Genomic DNA, 19,438 nt, shown 5'->3' with positions numbered 1-19,438 from the left:
TCTCACAAGTAAGTAAGTAAGACAGCCAAGACACACGTTGCAGAGGAGAAAAAACCCAACCTCCATTCTGTAGCAGATGCATCATTGGTCTACCTATTGACATTCTCTATGGCACAGCCAGACAGCAAGTTACAACATACGACGTATAAAAAACTTGCATCCATATGATCAATCTTGAACTAAAGTTCTTGTCCATAACCACTTAATGTCACCTCCTAAGTCAAATCCTATGTTGATTGTGCCTGCACAGTATATACAGACACATAATACACTGAATTATAAGCCTCCTTTTGTGGTTAACATTAAATGAAAGCAAAAATGAGGAAAATTGTTTTAATTCAGCGAACTGCACAACATTAGTTTTTTAGGCTGTCCCGACTTGACTACTCAAAACAGCATGAAGGGATTATGGCACCAATCACATACACACTTTTCGTGAATGTGAACAAGTCTTAGGAACTCAAATTAACTTTTGTTATACAGTAATGGGTAGCAGACTTAGAAATTTGATAAGTGATGTAGAGATCCTATCTGCTAATCTGAAGCGTCAAGTTTCTCATATGCACATGATGCTGCTGGCAAGTCTAACTATTTCAGAAATGAGTAAGCTTGGAGGAACACAGAGGTTAAGCAATTCCGACAAGGTCATAAACTTGTGTAAGTGAAAGAGGATCATACCAAAAATCTCTATTATAATTGCAAGAGTGGCTGCTATGGTGGTGTTCAGCATCAAGAGGTTGAGCCTGAAAGGTTTCATATGTTAATTTTCTTTGGGTCAAGTTCTGAGATGTACACAGCGTATCACAGCATGTCCCAGAAAAAAAGTGTTATGCGAATCATATGTGATCCAACTTCTCGTTAGTAGTTCTTGATGTTTATGTACTGAACTGTATTATTATTAGCTGCTTTCCTCAAAAAAGTGACCCAAAGTGATTTACAAACACAATATGAGCACTAAAGCAAAGTATAACCCCCCCAAAAGCAATAAAACCTAAAAATACAACTATGCAGATAAAGCCCACGTGTTACAGGTCCTGCCCCATTAAAAGAAGCTGCAAATACCTGAAACCCTTCAAATCAAGGGCCAAAAGCCCAGATTAAAGAAAGATTTTGCTTGGCATCTAAAATTAAAGATGGTGCCAGGTGTTGCCCAGGGAGAGCATTCCACAAGTAGGGAGCCACCAATGAAAGGCCCATTCTCATGTTGCCATCCTCCAGGTCTCATGCAGAGGGGACACATGAAGAAGGGCATCAGATAATGATTACAGGGTCTGGTTCAGTTCCTGTGGGGAGAGCGGTCCTTGGGGTATGGGGCTTTATAGGCCAAAGCCAGCACTTTGAACTGAGCCTGGAAACTAGACTTAGATTTTCTGAATCTATGGCAAATTTCTTAAGGAGTGGTCTTACTAACTGAAACTCATCCAACACAACAGAGCAACATGTGACACCATTGTTAAAGCATCTGCACTGGCTGCCCATCTATTACCGAATCAGATTCAAGGTCCTTGTGATAATTTACAAAGCCCTGAACAGCTTACATCCAGGGTACCTGAACCTTTACATTCCAGCTCGATCACTGGGATCATCATCGATTGTTCCCTGAGTTGGTGAGGCTCATCTGACAAGAAGAAACCAAGCCTTCAGGGTCATGGCCCAGGACTGTGGAATACTCTATCAGTTGAGTTCCAGCAGATTCCATTGAACTTCTAAACACCTGCAGAAAACTTTAATATTCTGCTAGGCTGATGCAGGCATTAAGAGAACGCCTGCCAACAATAGCTAGCCGATTTCTTATTTTAACTTTATATGTAGCTTTTATTATTATTATATGTAGCTTTTTTATTTAACAATTGTTGTTACCAGCTGACAACTGTGAGAATAGGATGCTGGACTAGTTGGGTCATTGGCCTTATCCAGGAGGTCATTCTTATGTTGTAAAGCACTCTGATTTTTAAAAAATCAATAGCAGTATGTATTTTTTTTTTATAAATAAAGAAATATATGAAACAGTGGAGTCAAGGCCCCAGGAGATGAAAGCGATTTTATCCTCAAAATGCTTTGCAAACAAGCAGAGGTGAGCCACCGTTGGTTCTACCATCTTTTTTCAGGCCAGAATGTAAAAGACCCCATTCTACCAGGAAAAGCTGGACAGCAAAGCATGGATGCAACGGAGGTAGCCAAGTTTGTCACTGAGCAGTGCTCACTAATGAGCACTCAACGCCAGATTCTGTTTATTACACCCAATAAAGAAGTTTCTTACCTACAACGACTTTTATCTTCCTGCTTTCTTGATTGTCTTGGTTGTTGTATACACGGCACCAATATGTACCTTGGTGTTCGGTGTCTATGCAGGAGACCTAGAAGGATATCTGGTAGGATATACTTAAACTGCATTCTCAATAATTTCATCAGTACTAAGATCAAGACTTAACAAAAAAATTGTATACCCAAAAACTCTAGAAGACTGTGCTTAGACGTCCCAAATCGTCTGCTCTGAAATCTAAGCACTGAGGTGGCAAACCTTTGTTTTATCCCTTAACACAGACAACTGGCACATGTTCTATGTTATTTTTTGCAAGTTTTTTTTTTTAAATAAACAAACCAACAAGTTTTGCTATCTTGTGGGGAGGTGATTCAGATCTGCAGATTTTGAATCCTCCTTTCATGACCTATCCTAATAAGTGGGCTGTCTTAAGTCTACTACAGGGGTGCAAAGGGGTGGGGAAAATCTACATCTTATATGAATTTTAAGAGGGAGAGAAGAGTTTTCTAAAATAAGACTTTAGTGTCCAAGAACAAATCTGTTACCAACATTACATGAAACTAATGATATATTTGCATAGGTCACTGCGTTGGAGGATTGCATCTAGCTCTACATGAAATTTGAAGTAACGATGAACTATTAAAGACCTTGTGTGCTGCCTCTACCCACCCTGTTAATACCTTAGGAAATAAGATACATGCAATTAAACTCGCTTCAGAGTTCAGTACTCCAAAGAGATTCAAGCAGATATTATCAGCATGCTAATGACAAGAGCACTAGGAAGTTAAAGAACATCTTCATTTATATATAGAATTTCAAGATCATGCTTTAAAAAGTATTTCTTTCCAGGCGGCTTTTTATTTAAATTGGATAACACTGATTTATTTATTATTTATTTTCCAGGCCACCTTTCCAGATGTATTTTTTTATAAAGCAGAGTACAGAAAAAATGGAAAAGACATTTTAAAAACAAAGCATTAAAATGTACAATTAAAAATATTAAAATGGAAAGAGTAGTAAAACTATTATATTCCGAACCAGCCATCCCACATAAACCCTCGCTTACAGCCATTAAAAGCAATCCTAACAACAATAAAATATATCTCATAATAAAAGCAGACCGACATAAAAACATGCTGGTCCCAGCTAAAAGGCAACCAGAAAGCAGCTGAAGGACCTCTCAGGGAAGCGAGCTCCACAAACAAGCAGTCATCACCCAAAATATTCCCTCACTTGCATCCAATGTCCTCAAAATGGCTGGGAGACAAGCACCTACCACGTGGTTCATTGTCAATTTAGTAAAATGTTCCACACGGGGCTGCCTTTGAAAATGGTCTGGCGGTTGCAGCTGGTGCAGGATGCAGCTGCTAGTGTATTAAGTGATTTGTCTTACCAGAATCACATAAAACTCATTCTGTGCAAACTGCACTGGCTGACGGTGTGCTACTAGGTTCAATGCCATCTTGGCAATTAAGGTCTGCAAAGGGGACCCTGCTGGTTTCACAGGGCCTTCTCGGTTGTGGCATCCCAGCTACGGAATGCCCGCCTCCAGGAGATTCAGCTTCCCTCATTGGTTGCCATAGACCAGACATGTTCAACTGGTCGACCGCGTTCGACAGGTGCTCCATATCGATCTCGGTATTAAAAAAAGTGATCGCCTGTGTGCTCCTGATCAATCGCTCCGCGCCCCACCCCTGGCGCTATGTCCCATTGCCAGCGTCACTGTTTTGAAAGTTTTTTCCCATTCCGCAGTGGCAGAATGTTTGAAGTAGGGAGGATGACATATTGTTGTATGAGCGATTCAGGGCAATCCCCCCCCCCCAAAGCTCAACAACTCTTGGCAATGACAATGAGTAGCTCACTGCCAGTTTTATATACTATGAGTAGCTCACTGCCAGTTTTATATACTATGAGTAGCTCACTGCCAGTTTTATATACTATGAGTAGCTCACTGCCAGTTTTATTATACTGTGAGTAGATCGCAGCCTCTAGAGAGTTGGACCTGCCTGCCATAGACCAAATACTCATCTTTTTCTGCAAGCATTTGGAAATACCTGAATTTATCAGGTCCTGCGATGTGGATAGCTGCTGTTGGATTTTTTTTCTGATTTTAATGTTTTTAGTTTTATGGTAATAGTATTGCGTATATAGCTACAGTATTTGCTGTGTAACTCCTGCCTGCCATGCTGGAAATATTACTTATGGCAATCTAACAAACAAACAAACAAAGGCAAAAGAGTTAAGACTCACCGTATAGACCTTTTTATCACCATTAGGCAGTGGAGATCCATTTCTGTACCACTGATATTGTGGCATAGGGATTCCTATAGCTCCGCACTGAAGACTCAATGTTTCCCCTACTAGCAGGTTTTGGCACTGTGGATGGATGTAAATATGTATTTTCTTTTCAGGTAAATCCGGACAGTTTCCTTAAATGCAAGATTAAGAAAGGGAATTTGAGATTCTTTAGCAGCTGATGGTAAAAACAGATGGTAAAAATATACAGCTTTCTATAATAAAAAAACCTCTTGCTTATATAAAAGCAATTTAAAAATACAACAACATTCACGCTTTGATAGCAAACAGATTTGGAACATGTGCTACCTCTTTTTAGCAGCAGACCCAAGAAAGGGGAGCTGCAAAATTTGTGAAGGAGAAGAAGCAAGAGGAGTGTTTCATTGCTTCCCTGCTCACCACCTTGCACAGCCACTTACCCCTTCCTAGTTGCTTTTCTAAAGCACATTTTAAAAGATGCTTTTAACTGTTTAAAATATATTTTGTTTTTTAATAGCACAGTTATAACTTTTTTTGTGCATTTGCCACCCTCGGAGGAAGGGTAGGATATAAATGCACACTGCCCAGGTTTGCACCCTGAGGAGGTCACTTTGCTGCTGCTAACACAGTGGCTTGACTTCACCCCTGGAGACACACTCCATTGTCTCTTGAGACAGATGGATGCCGACAACAACCATTTGCCACAGCAAGTGTGGAAGAGAGATTGTGAGGGTGGGTTCAGGGGGAGCGGGGAGGAGGCTCACATAGGAAATCAGCTGACAGGGGAAGGGTCCTCTTGCTACCCTACAGAGCAAAAGCCACAGCCTAGGTTTCAAACTGCATTAACTATTGAATATCTTGCCATAATAGATAAGCTAATTGAAAAGTTTTTTTAAAAAAGTAAAGATCAGAACCCTGCACAGCAAGTTATTTCAAGTTAGTGACGTCCTCCTCTTTCTCCAAGGCGTTCTGAGAAACTCACACTGAGTTCCTGCATTTTATTTCCTGTTAACGCTAAAGCATTGCCAAATATAATCTGCGTAACACACACAGAGACTCATTCTACACAGCTCAATGCCACTGACAGTAAGGGAATAGCATCAGTCTTCCTGTTTCTTCACAGGTCGTTTGCGTATTTCTAGAGGAATACATTGAAGGAGTTGCACTTCAGACCCAGGAATGAGAGTGGTATCAGAAGTGCTTGATTGGGAGGAGAACCATGTAGCCCACCTTGAGCTCCTTGGAGAAAAAGGTGGGTTATAAATGCAATAACTGAATAACAACAACAACAACCTGGAATTAATTAATGCATGTTCCTAACTGTATTTAAAACAAAACGAAGTGAAAACTAAGCTTCTGTGGCCAAATATTTCTAATGCACAAACATAAGCTAGCAAGATGTTAGGTATGCACTGAATGTGTGGCACTACAGAGTGCATACATTGTACCATTAAAGCAGAGAAAGGTCTGTCAGAAGTTTTTAACTCAGTTGTTGTGGTCAATCAATCATGTGTCAGCATGCATGGATTAAAAGGTTTAGACAACCCAGACACATGCTGCAGTTGCCACCTAACCTGTCAAGGGCTTTGGATTAAAGGTTCAACATCATCATGTACTGCATGCATTGAAACTCTCTGGTCTTCCTACAGCTCCAGATGCTCTTATTTTATAGGACACGAAGAGCAGGCAGACTGTGTTCAAGGGGGTCCAACAATTGATGTGCTCTGCACGTATACAAGGCTGCTTTCATAGAAGACACCAAAATAATTTACTAGGTGCTTTGTGCGTGTAATGGCTTCATGAGATATATTTAGAGACATCTCTTGAAGCCGTTATATACACGATACAAATAATTTCAAAACAGGAAATATTCAAAACAGAAAATTCCCCAAGATGTGCCCAAAAGCCAGGTAACTGGGTTCCAGCCAAGGAATTATTTGTTCTTTCCCAGAGGCATTCCTGTTGATCATTCTCTTATTCACTACTACCACGTCAGTTCATCCATCACACAACTAAACCGATTTTCACAAATAACGTGAACAATATTTCCGTATCTCTTAGGTGTTTTTAACCGTATGCACACATGCTTCTTTCCCAATCTTCTACTGTTACCAATTAATCAGTGTGGCATACGCAGCTTAACAAACCCCACTTAACACCTAATCATGCCTTGACACAAATGTTGAACACAGAATAGGGGCAAGAGAAAGAATTAAATGGAGGATTGAGGAAGAGCCATGCTCTGACCTCCTAAGTGGTTCCGCTCCTTCCTCCTGGGCTGTGTTCAGAAAGTGGTGGTGGGGGATGAGTGTTCAGACCCCTGGGCTCTCACTTGTGGGGTGCCTCAGGGTTCTGTCCTCTCCCCCATGCTTTTCAACATTTACATGCAGCCGCTGGGAGAGATCATCAGGAGGTTTGGGCTGGGTGTTCATCAGTATGCGGATGATACCCAGCTCTACCTCTCTTTTAAATCAGAACCAGTGAGGGCGGTGAAGGTCCTGTGTGAGTGTCTGGAGGCGGTTGGAGGATGGCTGACGGCTAACAGATTGAGGTTGAATCCTGACAAGACAGAAGTACTGTTTTTGGGGGACAGGAGGCGGGCAGGTGTGGAGGATTCCCTGGTCCTGAATGGGGTAACTGTGCCCCTGAAGGACCAGGTGTGCAGCCTGGGAGTCATTTTGGACTCACAGCTATCCATGGAGGCACAGGTCAAATCTGTGTCCAGGGCAGCTGTTTACCAGCTCCATCTGGTACGTAGGCTGAGATCCTATCTGCCTGCGGACTGTCTCACCAGAGTGGTGCATGCTCTGGTTATCTCCCGCTTGGACTACTGCAATGCACTCTACGTGGGGCTACCTTTGAAGGTGACTCGGAAACTACAACTAATCCAGAATGCGGCAGCTAGACTGGTGACTGGGGGCGGCCGCCGAGACCATATAACACCGGTCTTGAAAGACCTACATTGGCTCCCAGTACGTTTCCGAGCACAATTCAAAGTGTTGGTGCTGACCTTTAAAGCCCTAAACGGCCTCGGTCCAGTATACCTGAAGGAGCGTCTCCACCCCCATCATTCTGCTCGGATGCTGAGGTCCAGCGCCGAGGGCCTTCTGGCGGTTCCCTCATTGCGAGAAGCAAAGCTACAGGGAACCAGGCAGAGGGCCTTCTCGGTAGTGGCGCCCGCCCTGTGGAACGCCCTTCCAGCAGATGTCAAAGCGATAAACAACTACCTGACATTCAGAAGACATCTTAAGCCCTGTTCAGGGAAGTTTTTAACGTGTGATATTTTACTGTATTTTTGGTTTCTATGGAAGCCGCCCAGAGTGGCTGGGGAGGCCCAGCCAGATGGGCGGGGTATAAATAATAAATTATTATTGTTATTATTATTAGTAGTAGTAGTAGTAGTAGTAGTAGTAGTAGTAACGGAAATGTTTTGACTGCAAATCTTTTGGTCTCTATGGGCTCCTTCAGCTATAAATTCAATTAATAATAATAAAAATTAAGAAAGCCGAACAAATTAAATGCCATATGACATCGAGACATTCTTTTCAATTCAAATGAGCCCCTGGAAATGTAGCTATTTAAATTATCAGAAGGACATCTAATAATAATACAAATGGTCTATAAAGATCGTAAATTTAATTTTTTTCAATCAAAGAGAGAAACGTATAGCATCTGAACTCTCCTCCTGGGGGAGTCTTATAGCACTCCCATTTTTTCTTAACTGTAGTTCATTTGAACATGCATAAATGCAAAAATCAGTGTAACGTCAGAACAGTTTGACAATAATAAACAGTTTGACAATAATACGAAATCCTCTTTTAAAATCAGGTAGTCAGAAAAGACTGAAGAGCATTTCTTGCACAAACCATAGTGCTAGGAGAGTGATGACAATAATATAAACAGCTGGGGTAGGACGGCTCATTCCAGGGTCATGGCCTGCTCCCTTGGAATTGCATTGTAGTTATTACTGTGTTCCTCATATGCATACTTCCCTGGTATAATGTTACACACAAAATACTACTGCAGTTTTCTGCAAAAATTACAATTATGTACTGCTTTATAATAGATTCTTCTCTGTGCAGTTTCAAGGTGGCTCATTGACCTTTGGATGCCGGGAACGCCATCAAAATTTCACTAATTACGGAACAGTTTGGCATAATTAATCATAACTTTTCCAGGGTAGTGTACTATGAACTGGGAAGTAACTTAACCTTATGAAACCAGAAGTATAGTCTGGTGTCTGTGGAAAAAGGGAACCTTGCAGAAGAAAATGCTCATTACGGCTGTGGATGATTCAAGCAATTTTAGTGAAACCGAAACAAGTTCACAGAACATGATTCTCAGGACCTCTCCGGACAGTTTTTGGAGCAATAAATATACTCTTAGTTTTCCTTGTGGTACAGCTATGCTTTACTCAGAGTAGACCCACTAAAATTAATGAACATGACTAAGCTATGTCCATTAATCTCAGTGGGTCCAATTTGATTAAAACTTAGCTGGATACCACCCACAGTGTCTAGGTCTGTAACATTTGGAAATGGAAAATTCCGCCTCAAATCCCCACTTGGCTATAGAATTCACTATGTAGTCTGAGGCAACTCTCTCTCTCTCTCTCCCTCCCTCCCTCCCTCCCCCTCTCTCCATCTTATCTCATAGGCTGTGAAGGAAATACACCATCATCTTGAGCTTCGTAAAGAAAAGCTAGCATATGAGAATAACAAATAATACAGCGTGCAAAGTCTAGACATCCTCCCTCGAGTTTGTACTTCTGTTGCAAGGTATCACATTTCCCCTGCACTCAGTGGGCTATGTTTTGTTGAGGGGAAATGCAATTCTTTCTCTCTGCTACTGCAATTGTCAAATTCATCTACTGAATGCTGACTGTAACAACTCTATCTACTCCACTATAGCTGCTTTAAATGTCCTCTTTTTATTGAGTGCAAGAATACTCACCCAGTCCTTAACTGAGTGGCAGCCGTAGTAAAAAGTACCCCTCTCCACAATAAACCATCATTTTGTGAATGTTTCACTCGTAGTTTTTCAGGGCTGTGGGGATTTGGGGGGGGGCTGAACCTGCACGTTCCCTCTCTCAGTTTGGGAGAATATATCTATACTGAATACATTTTTTGACAGAGGTGAACTATCTCTTCCCAATGCCTCACAACCATTCCATGAAGATCATGGTATCATACTATTGACTCATCTTCAGCCCTACCTGGAGATGCCAGAAATTGAATCTGGGACCTTCTGCATTCAAAGCAGGTGCTCTACCACTAATAGTAATAATAATAATTTTATACCCCGCCCATCTGGCTGGGTTGTCCCAACCACTGAGCTATGGTCCTATTTGTATGTGTGCTTGCCTGCTCAAGCAGAGGCTGACTGGGGTGGGGAGAACAATAAATCATGCAAAGATTATCACAAAATATCACAAAAATGACTTTGGGACTTGCATTGACTGAGCAGCTGAATAAGCACTAGAGATTAGGGAAGACCAAAAGAGACTGAAGGGTAGGAGGGGATCTGAACATATACTTTAATTGTAACTCGGGGCCCTTTTATGCAGCCAGTGGAATCAAATGGCTATGCTTTTTATAGACTGAATCACCTCAGGCTGCAGGTGGTGGCAAGTTTGAATGCTTCCCTAATGGGGGAAAACCTGCCTCCACAAAGAAAGCTAAGATGTCAGGCAAAGGCCACACTCGTGACTTTTCATTATGTGGGGCATTTATCCGAGGGGAAACATTAACCCTCTGCACCTGATAGGTGAAGCGGTAAGCCTCAGGAAAAGCATTTCCATTTGATTCTACTACTTAAAGGAAGTGACTGCAAGTTGAAACAAAGCAGAAAAAAGAGGGGGGGAACAATCCTGTTCTCAAGATGGAGGCATGGAGAACAATGGACAGGAGCACTTGTACTTTCTGGAAGCAGGAACTATAGAACAGGAGGAAAATTCCATCATCAGTGGCTCTACGCCGGTCTGAGACATTCTTCACAATCATTACCAAGAGAAGAAAAAACAGTAACACGTAAGCAGCCATAACCCACTGGCTGCAAAGACCCAAAAGCATCATCGTCGCAGCAGAATGCATTTATTGTACAACATACGTTTCTTAACTCACCATGGCAAGCTCCTTGGATTTCGCAGACATCTAGCTGTGCCCACTGGCTGAACTGGTAAGTATAGTCACTGTTTACTCGGCATATGTAAAAACCAGCATCCTCTGCACTTACTTGGTTGAGCACCAGTTCTTGGGTATTGCCACGTGGAACCTGAGTTAGAAACAAAAAAAATAAAATGCAAATTGCAACGATGGAGGATAAAGCACAATAGTACTTGCTTTTTCATACAAGAACTATAATCAAAGATGATTATAGTTTGAACTTAACATATGAACATTAAAGGAGCTATGCTGGATCAGGCCAAAGGTCCATGTAGTCCAACATTCTGTTATCCAAGTGGCCAACTAGACTCTATAGGAAGCTTGGAAGTGGGACCTGAATACCACAGCACTCTCCCCATGATATTCCAGCAACTGGCATTCAGAAGCAAGCCAGTAGAGGCAAAATATGCCAATGATAGCTTTTAAAAAGTCTTATCCTCAAAGAATTCATCAAGAATTTCAAGCCACTCAAGTTGATAGCCTGCAGGAGGGAATTCCATCATGTTCAGGAAATGCCATAGTTTTAATTATGCACTGTGCAATGATTTATTTTATATTGGCTATCCTGGATCTTCCAATATTCAGCCTCTTTGGATGGCCATGAGTACTAGTATTTCCAATTTGTCCACACCATTTGTACTTGAATAAACCTCACTTTTTCAAAAAGAAAAAGGCCAAATGTTTATAGGCGAGTTGCTCTAATTCCCTGGCCATTTTTGGTGCCCTTTTCTGAATCCTTTCTAGATCTACAATATCCTTTTAGAGGTGAAGCAACCAGAACTGTACACAACATTCCAAGTATGATCTCACCATTCGTTTGCAGAATGGCATTATGATATTAGCAGTTTTATTTACCAGCTAAGAATGATGACCATTTTGCTTCATAGTTTACTTATCAACACTCCCGTTATTCCCAGAGCTTCCTTGTAAATTGATTTACCGCTTTGTTTTCTTTGAACCACTGATAATGAAGAAGTGGATAACCAGCTGCCCAGCAGCTTAGCTTCACTGTTTGGCCAGATAGAACAGCTTGAGATTCTGGTTCTACAACTATCATTATACCTGTAAAAAAAGAAAAGACAAGTCATGTTTAATGCAAAAGATTGAACCATTTACACTTGATGTTTTATTATTAACGTAATTGTGAATTGTTTGCAAGACAATTTGAGAATAAAGTCCTGTTACTTCTGTTGTTTGACATCTCAGTGGCTTTTGATATCATTGTGCCAGCCGAACCCAAGCTGGAGGTTTGGTACTCCCAAGCAAACCATGGGTGGTAAATCAAGAACAAACCTTGGGAATATCTCTAGAGAGAAACAAACCACATGGCCGGGTTCAGATGACAAAGCAAGCCCAAGCCTCTCGTGTGGCCAGAATCACAGACTTTAAAGCAGCATGTTTGTTGCTTGTTTGCACTAAACTGCAGTTAAACATTAACTATGGATTTACATGACATATGAGCCGTGCCATGCTAGCTTGAACTTAAGAATCGCGGCTAAAGGGTAGTTAACTAGGTTCTCATCTCTATGCATGCCATTAAAATATTGTGAGAACACTGCCCATATTTTAGGTAAGGTAAAAGGTAAAGAACCCCTGGATGGCTAAGTCCAGTCAAAGGCAACTATGGAGTGTGGCACTCATCTTGCTTCAGGCCAAGAGAGCCAGCATTTGTCCACAGACAGCTTTCCGGGTCATGTGGCCAGCATGACTAAACTGCTTCTGGCGCAATGGAACACTGACGGAAACCAGAGCGCACGGAAAGGCCATTTACCTTCCCGCCCTAGCGGAACCTATTTATCTACTTGCACTGGTTTACTTTCGAACTGCTAGGTTGGCAGAAGCTGGGACAGAGCATCGGGAACTCACCCGTCACAGGTATTCAAACTGCCAACCTTACAATCGGCAACCTCAAGAGTCCCAGTGGTTTAGACCACAGCGCCAACGAAGACCTTAAGCCAACAAAGGTGAATAAAATCACAACAATGAAGACTTTGACCTCTATATTGCATTGGCAGATGGTCATTAAATTCAATTTGCTCTCTACACAGTCAAGGTTACAATGTCAACATATGCAAGCAGAATATTTCTCATTTGCCTGGAATTTTGATGGGATTGCTGTTATAGAACTCTCAGAAGGAGCACCTGTTTTTATTCAGCACTACTGCAAAGTGGCAACATTATAGCCACATTCACCTTAATGGTCTGTGGCTGATAAGCAACCCCATCCTTTGTGTATACACAGATGTACAAACAGAGTAGCTTGAACTGACATAGCTAAAGTAATCAACCAGCATGGCACACCTATCTTATTCTGTTGTGAAATAAAATTCCATTCATGATTCACGCATCGCTATGGAGGGGGCATTTGCCTTCATGCTGATGGATTCTCCTTTTGCCTGGCCTAGACATGTTTCAGACTGCCCTCTTCCCCAACCAATTCTACTTTTAAAATGGCTTTTGATCTGATTTCATTTAGATGTAAATTCTGACCCATCGGTTTGTATTTACCGTATTTTTCTCTCTATAAGACGCACCAGACCACAAGACGCACCTAGTTTTTGGAGGAGGAAAACAAGAAAAAAAATATTCTGAATCTCAGAAGCCAGAACAGCAAGAGGGATCGCTGCGCAGCGAAAGCAGCAATCCCTCTTGCTGTTCTGGCTTCTGGGATAGCGGCGCAGCCTGCATTCACTCCATAAGACGCACACACATTTCCCCTTACTTTTTAGGAGGGAAAAAGTGAGTCTTATAGAGCAAAAAATACGGTACTTTTTAATATTGAAGATGAAGATGTAAACAATCTCTGTACTTCACTCATTCACAGTCACAGTTTTTTTTATTTGCCTTTGATTGATCTGTACATCCTATTTGATTTTTTGTGTTACTAAACACACAGACACATTCCCCCCCCCCCAATCTGACTCTATTTCCAAATATAAACAAATGATACCAAACAGGCATGTGAAGTCGCATACAGAACAACTAGTTTGAAACAAGAAATATATAAAGTAAGAAATTTTATGAATGGCAACGTTTTGCGAATTTTTCTTTATGTGATCTAACAGAAGAAAGGAAGCGATTTTGCCCCACCCACTTTTTATTTATTTCTCTTTCTGGTTTGGTTATTGATAACAGATTTTAATGTCTGGTTTCTGATAACGTGACAATGTTTAACTTGTTTTAAGACTCAACCGGTAATATTTAGAAAACTTAGCATTGGTTGCTCTACAACAAGGTGTTTTCTATGATACTAGGTGTTTAAATGGTAAAGCCCTAAGTAATAAATAATAATTATAATTATATTATTAAAAAGGGAGGGGGAGAGAAAGACGGCTTTGTGGAGCCAAAATTCACATGAGAGATGTTCCATGTCCTCCTGTCCATCATGCATCCTTGGACTAAAACAAGGGGTTTCTACAGTACCTCCAATAAAGGTGATGGATTTTCACACCAGAGGTCCAGTACACACTGCTGTCACTGCATACAAGGCCAACTCAACACCTTAAGGCAAGATGCTACACTGATATGCTGCCAACTAAAAGAGCCTAATTTGCATGCATGCTATTTCCTACCACATTCTGTATTAAGACTCTTTCAAGACACAGACTCATGGCTTTACAAGCAGTCAACTCCCCCACTCTGCCTTATTTACCATTTTTGTTTTGCATGATGAAGAGGTCTGGAGAATTCAAAAGCCTGCACACTATTTCATGATACTGTGGTTGGCCTGACAAACGTATTGCCCTGATATGCATGGGATTTTTCTTATGGGCCAATACTGTTACCTTTACTTTTCATGTGACTCGTATAGCTGTCATTCCACCCCATCCTAAATACTTATTTGCCTTTGTGGCAGCTCACTGCATCAGAACCCTGGCTTCTGAAAGTCTGCTTTATATTTTGTCTTTAGCATACACTAAGTACACTGGATCATGGATTGCCAGGTTACATATCTAGTGAGGTGGATTGTGGTCCACAAAATCTTCTTCCATAATATATTTGCCAATACAGTTGTACCTCGGTTTAAGAACAGTCCTGTTTACGAATGATTCAGTTTACGAACTCCACAAAAGCGGAAGTAGTGTCCAGGTTTGAGAACTTTACCTCGGTCTAAGAACGGAATCCAAATGGTGGAAGGGCACCGGCAGCGGGAAGCCTCATTAGGGAAAGCGCGCCTCGGTTTAAGAACGGTTTCGGTTTAAGAACGGACTTCCGGAATGGATTAAGTTCATAAACCAAGGTACCACTGTATTTGTTCTTGCTGCAAGAGACTAAAATGGCTACCAGTCTGGAAAATGTTGCACTTAGCATAAAAGTAGCCTGACTCTGAGTCTGCACATGTAGACCTTTAAAGTCTCCCTCCCAACAGGTGAAGCTGAAGGGACTTTGATAACTCCAAAACAAGACAGGTAACTGGAAATGAGAGGAGAAAGTTGACCATTCTCCCTTCCTTCCCTCCCAGTTATGATTTTAGCCTCCAATATTTTCTTGCCTGTTCGTGGAAGCCTCCCAAGTTCTGAACCAGCAGAGCCAAGCCACTTTCCAAATTTTCAACATAACACATAACTCAGATTTAGCAGAACCATAAACTCACTTGGGGGGTTGAGGCACTGAAGTGCCTCAGTGTGTTCTAAGGCCTGCAGCAATTCTGTCAGCTCCAACACAGTGCAACCTCTCTCTCCCATTAGTTGAAGAAGACTCCAGCTCGGACTTCCTTCAGGCTCCAGTACTTGGAGAGAACACTGTTCCAATTCCAGGGAACTGCAAAGAATCATAAAATATAAAAAAGAAAATATTTTTATATTTATATAATTATGAAAAGTAAAGGACCCCTGGACAGTTAAGTCCAGTTAAAGGCGGCTATGGGGTTGCAGTGCTCATCTCGCAGAGCAACGGGAGCCCACCTTGCCACGGGGATTCAAACCGACAACCTTCTGATCAGCAAGCCCAAGAGGCTCAGTGGTTTAGACCACAGTGCCACCCACATCCCACTATGATATGACTATGACTAATTATGGGACTAAAAACCTTTCTCCCCTAGAACATGCCTCAAAAACGAGTTCTGGTGCTAGAGTGAAATATGTGAATGTAGACTGCCCAGCTATTTATATCAAACACTTCCTCAATACAACTTCTCGGTTCCTTTTAACAAGAATATGACTCTGTATTTACAGTGATGCTTTAAGCCCCATACTTACTTAACTCTTTTGTCTATAATATTCCAGCTTATCATTAGCCTCATTTCTAGAGAGTGTATATTTACTTTGATGAAGGATTCATGCAATGTTATGAATCCCAGTATCAGAATACTGTTGCTCACAATTTGGCTATCTTGGACAACAGAACAAACTGAAGTGGGAAACCTGCCATCCAGAGGCTACTACCGCCCCCGATCGTCCCAGTGCCCTCCAGGGGGCGGTATCATCCACTTTGGGAACCACTGGGCTGGATGATCCTCAGAGTCCCTTCCAACTCTATGATTCTATGAAATTGTTGAAATAAATACACTGCATTGCAAGGGGTTGGACTGGATGACTCTTGGGGTCCCTTCTGACTCTGTAATCCTATGATTCTATAAAATGTAATAATTGTGTTTAGCTGATTATATTTTTTATCATGATGGGTTCCTTTGGGAAGAAACATAGAGTCCAACATGTTATCCTTTAAATGCTGCCTTGATTCAAAATCCCATTAAAGGAAGCCTAAAAGATAGCTGCTATGGCTATTTTCTACCTGCACTGTCAGGTCTTTCCCCCATCACTTTCCAATGAAGTTTTCTATTGTTCTACTTTTACTGTCTGCTTTTCCAATATCCACCTGAAAATTATTTTTATTGGAATACTTGGAAATAAGTTAAGACATGACAGCTCAATAGCACACACTTCTCATGTGCTATTTAAATATTAAAGGGAGAAAGGTACTGAAAATTATTAATATACCGATTTTAGCATGCCTGAAGAGCTGGGCAGATAAATATATAGCTGCCACCCCCCAAAAAAAAAATTAATTACAACTTTGATTTTAGATTTGGCCACTGTTGCACCCCTTCCAGTTGCCTAATTTGATTTGTGCTTTGTCCATTTATTATGTTGCCCATTCATTTTATGAAAGCATGCATTCCTAAAAGGGACATGTCTTCCATTGCGAAACACATACTGTGGTGTAAATCCTCCCAGGAAAACCCAAACCCCATTATCACTTCTTTCAGCCCTTAGAAACAGTGAAGAGGTTTGAGATAACTTTGGAGGAGCCTGATCTTCCTCCTGGTCCCACCTCTTGAAAGCCAATCTATTATTTTTGTTGGGTTGGCATCCGTCTGTCTCAGGAGTCAATGCAGAAATGCACATTTGGAAGAATTACAGTGCCTGCTGTGGCTGTAAAGAAGGCCCCCCAACAACACTATGGGGGGGGTCCACGATGCAGGATATAGAAGCGAACTCAGTCATTGGTGTAGCCAGCATTTTTGTGGGGAGTGGAGGCTTTTGAGGGCAGAACCTCAGATCTGTATTGATTTTGATTAGGGGAAGGCGGTTCTCTCCCCCCCCCCCCCATTAACTCAGCTATGAGCAAAACAGTCATTTCAAGAGCATCATGCAAACATATCCTTTTGAGCACCGGACCCTGCTTAGCTTTGCAAATGTGCAGGCACTTTTTTGTTTTAGTTTAGCCTTCATATACACACACACACACACACACACACACATATAATTTTGATTAAATTTTCTGTTTTACAGTTTAGAATTTTCATTTAAACAACCTTAAAATATCAATGACTTCCCTTCTTCTCTTTCCATGGTTCATTTTGAATAACATAACATAAATCCCTGCATGTTTTACATAAACTAAACCATTCAGAATTCCATTATTACATCCATCAAAACTTATTTACACTGTTGAATTTATCTTATTGCTGCCGACATTTTCAAGTGTACACAATGCCCCCCCATACTCAATAAACATTATCCAATCTTCTTTAAGCGCATGTTCTTCTTGTTCTCTTATTCTATATGTTAGGTCCGCAAGCTGTGCATATTCCATCAGTTTAAGTTGCCATTCTTCTTTGGTTGGGACCTCGCTCGTTTTCCCATTCTGGGGCTAATGAAACATGGACAGCAGTAGTGGCGTACATAAATAACCTTTTTTGACACCTGGGAATTTCCATCTGAATTATCCCCAACAAAAAGGACTCTGGTTTTTGTGTGTTTTTTTAGGAAAGTGCTTTTAAAAACATCCCCCCCACCCCCCAAAAAAATTCATTATAAATTACAGTTTTTCCAATACTCTTTTACCCTTTTACACGTCCACCACATATGAAAGATTCTTTCATATGGCTTAGCCTTCTCTAACCCGCTCTTAAAAGCTATGCAAGCGGGCGGCCGTCATGTGGCAGCGAGTCCCACTGTTTAAACTGTGTGCGAAGAAGCACTTTTCTCGCCCTGCCCCGAGTCTCCTCATCCAGCATCGCTGGGGGAGCGTCTTCCTCCTCCTCCTCCTCCTCATCAACGCAAAGCGCCCACAAACGGGTTTCAGGCCAGTCGACGAAGACTCCTGTGGCGCCCGAAAGCCTCGCAAAAAGAGAGAGAGAGGCCTGCCTTTCCCTCGACGGCCTGAGGCACCAGCGAGGTCCCCGCACCCCTTACACCTCGCCTCACCTCAGCTTCACGCCGCGGTGGCTGCCGGCCAGCTGCGCCAAGTCCCTCCAGCCTCTGCCCGGAGCCGCCCGGTCCAGAGAGCCGCTCAGCCTCCTCAGCAGCGGCTCCTCGAGACGGTGGATGGGCAGAGGGGCGGCCGGCGGCAGCGAGCCCGCCATGCCGGTGCCGCTGGAGGAGGCTCGTCCCCTCAGAAAGACTTCTTTTTCCCTCGGACTTTGCGTGCAAAAAGCGAAAGGGAAGCAAGGCGCCGCGAAACTCCTCAGGAAATCCCCGCCCCGTCGTAGCAGGAAGCCCGCGGAGGCCCCGCGCCGGAGCCTCGCCTCGCTTCTCCTCAGCCGCCCGCCCTCTCCAGGCTGTGGGGAAGCCGACACCGGGGCAGGCAGGCAGGCCGCGCCGCCGCCTCTCCGAAATTTCGCGCGCCTTTCCCGCCCCTCTCAGAGGGGACTTCGTGTTTGCCAGGCTTGGGAGGGAGACACCTGTGTGGCCCCTCTCCAAAATCAGACCTCCTGCTTCCTTGCTGAGGGGGGTGGGTTAATGCGTGCATATTTTTTATTACTTCATTTTCATTTACCTCTCTCTCTAGCAGCGTCCCGCCTTTCCTGCAAGGACCTCAAGGTGCCGTGTTGGTGGTAGGAATAATAATAATAAGCAATGCATTATAGGTTTGGACCTGTGCAATGAAATGTTGCAGAGTGCCGTGCTTTCCTGCTTGTTTTCTAAAACGCCTTAGGCCATTCTTGGATGTGGCAAGACTCTATGAAACAAGATTCTGTGAAGTCTGTTGTGAAACAGATAACACTTGCCCCAGTTTTAGTACTGTACATTAAGATGAGTGTAGCCATAGGGAGGGGCAGCTGCCCCCCTAAAAAATCAATAAAAATACATAGCAAACTGAGGTTCTGCCCCGCCCACCAAACAAAAGGCCTGCCCTCCCTAACAAAAATCCTGCATTCAGACCTGCTGAAACTGCAATACGTAGCCCACTAAAATGCAATATATGAAGCAGACTTCACAGCACCCAATTTTGCTATCTTCGGTGGTTTTCCTTCATATGCTTAAATACATACGCTTCAGGTTACAGACTC

At 42.4% G+C, this 19,438-nt stretch overlaps 1 protein-coding gene across 5 annotated transcripts in view; it reads right to left on the bottom strand.

The window, feature by feature from the left end:
• The window catches only part of MALT1 (MALT1 paracaspase), a 41,766-nt gene extending 22,328 nt beyond the window's left edge, over positions 1 to 19,438 (bottom strand). For 2 of the 5 annotated variants that reach the window (XM_083575602.1, XM_083575603.1), the window contains exons 1-6: positions 18,354 to 18,864; positions 15,296 to 15,462; positions 11,642 to 11,763; positions 10,660 to 10,810; positions 4,514 to 4,692; positions 2,261 to 2,357 (exon numbers count right to left, since the gene is read on the bottom strand). In XM_083575602.1, the coding sequence (XP_083431728.1) occupies positions 2,261 to 2,357; positions 4,514 to 4,692; positions 10,660 to 10,810; positions 11,642 to 11,763; positions 15,296 to 15,462; positions 18,354 to 18,511 (874 nt within the window). In that variant the 5' untranslated portion in view covers positions 18,512 to 18,864. The other 3 variants (XM_083575605.1, XM_083575606.1, XM_083575604.1) reach the window with 3 other exon arrangements.

Source organism: Podarcis filfolensis, assembly GCF_964270895.1.
Source record: "Podarcis filfolensis genome assembly, chromosome: 11".
NCBI classification, from domain to species: domain Eukaryota; kingdom Metazoa; phylum Chordata; class Lepidosauria; order Squamata; family Lacertidae; genus Podarcis; species Podarcis filfolensis.
This window is presented reverse-complemented; position numbering and strand designations above follow the sequence as displayed.